General features: G+C 42.2%; 1 protein-coding gene across 1 annotated transcript in view; it reads left to right on the top strand.

Annotated features, from left to right (window-relative positions):
• Window positions 1-1,762, top strand: part of TBC1D20 (TBC1 domain family, member 20) — a 50,018-nt gene that overhangs the window by 26,081 nt on the left and 22,175 nt on the right. The window contains exon 2 of the mRNA XM_006860722.1: window positions 1,244-1,429. Within this exon, the coding sequence (XP_006860784.1) occupies window positions 1,244-1,429 (186 nt within the window). The remainder of the gene's footprint in view (window positions 1-1,243; window positions 1,430-1,762) is intronic.

Here is a 1,762-nt window from a genome sequence, read left to right as displayed (position 1 = left end):
GACACATCTTGATATGTTCTTTATGATGAATGTGACACCATTTCTCTTCAATCTGTCATTTCTGGTATAGTAAACCATGTGATGGTCAGAATCAAAATGGCCAATACCAGTCCATTTCAGTTCACTAATGCCTAATTCCGTTTCATTTAGACAATTTCCAGCTATCCTAGATTTATACTTAGTACATTCTTGTTCCGATTATTAATGAATGTGTATGGTTGTTTCTCTTCATTTTGAATTGTGCCCGATCAGTGAATGAAGGTCTCGGAGGCTTAACTCCATACATGTCATCATGATCAACTCTACTTTGAGGAGGCAGCTCTTCTTCAGTCATATTTTGTGTGCCTTCTAACCTGAGGGGTTTATCTCTTTATCTGACAATATCCTGGTGTTCTTCATCATGTTTCATCATGTTCAATAATCTGGTGCTGGTAGTGTTCTACTGCTATTCAAAAGTTTTTCAGTGACTAAACATTTGGAAGTAGTCCGTCTCTCCTTCCTAGTTTGTCTTTATCTGGAAGCTCAACTGAAACCTGTCTACCGTGGGTCACCTTTCTGGTATTGAAAATACTCGTGGCATAGCTTCCACAACTATAGCAACACACAAGCCACCAGGGTACGACAAACTGACGGATGAATGGTGGATGTTCTGGAATAGTTTGCATAAAATTGGTGTCACTGTCTACAAGCCTTTCTTCTGCTCTTTACCGGTCTGTGGAGTCTGTCTCGCCTTTTCCTTATTTAGGTACCCTCTTCTCAGGTTGCCCTCCCACATTGCACAGCAAGCTCTTTGAGCTCTTGGCATTTACTATATGTTCATATCCTTTTTGGCAGTTACCATGCACTGCCTTGTGACATTTGTTTGTGTTATCTTAACTCTTGTGTGAATGGCATATTTTCTCAATGGTGCAGACAACACCAGGAAGAATTGAAATATAGAGTCTCTACCTTTGAACTTTGGCTTTAAGACTTACAGAAAGAGACTATCTTTTAAAAATAGGTTGTTTAAAATCTATTTTACAATGAGCTTGGTCTTGCACTCTGATTTTGGTGTGAGGGTCAGTAAACTGGTCCTGAAATCAGTAGTGCATCTGGCTGTAGAACTGTGCACACAGGAATTTCAGTGCTGTCTGCCTATAAGGAGACACTTCTATACTTCAAAAGGTGTAGAGTTTAAGCCCTAAGCAGAAAATGTGCACATATGAAGTATCTGCCTCATGCCTTTCTCCCCTTTGTTTTGCAGGGTTTAACGCCAAGAGGAAGAAGAAAGCAGCAGAGATACACCAGGCTCTGAACAGAGACCCTACCGATGTGGCTGCTCTTAGGCGGATGGCTATCAGTGAAGGAGGGCTCCTAACCAATGAGATCCGGCGAAAAGTGTGGCCCAAGCTCCTCAACATCAACACCAGTGACCCCCCTCCTCTATCAGGTAAAGGTAGGGCACTGTAAGGGGATCTTTTCAGGGAGTCAAGGAGACGATCACTCCAGGATCTCTGATTTTCATGCTCATTTCAAACTCAGAGTATGTGGGTAAATGTAAAGCTGGTTTGAACCTCAAGGTCGACGGTTCAAGTTTACCAACCGCCCCTTGGAAACCCTATGGAAGATCTCTGTGGGTCAGAGCCAACTCGATGGCACTTAACAACAACAAAGCATTTTAGTACATGCTTAGGCTCACTCAGAAAAGAAGGCCAAACTGGTAAGTAAAGTTTTATTAAAAAATGAGTGGACTGGTTTGCTGGTGAGTGGAAGAGGGGGAAAG

Source organism: Chrysochloris asiatica, unplaced genomic scaffold, assembly GCF_000296735.1.
Source record: "Chrysochloris asiatica unplaced genomic scaffold, ChrAsi1.0 scaffold00039, whole genome shotgun sequence".
Taxonomy (NCBI): Eukaryota; Metazoa; Chordata; class Mammalia; order Afrosoricida; family Chrysochloridae; genus Chrysochloris; species Chrysochloris asiatica.
The sequence above is the reverse complement of the archived record's forward strand: the minus strand, read 5'-3'. Positions and strand labels throughout refer to the sequence as shown.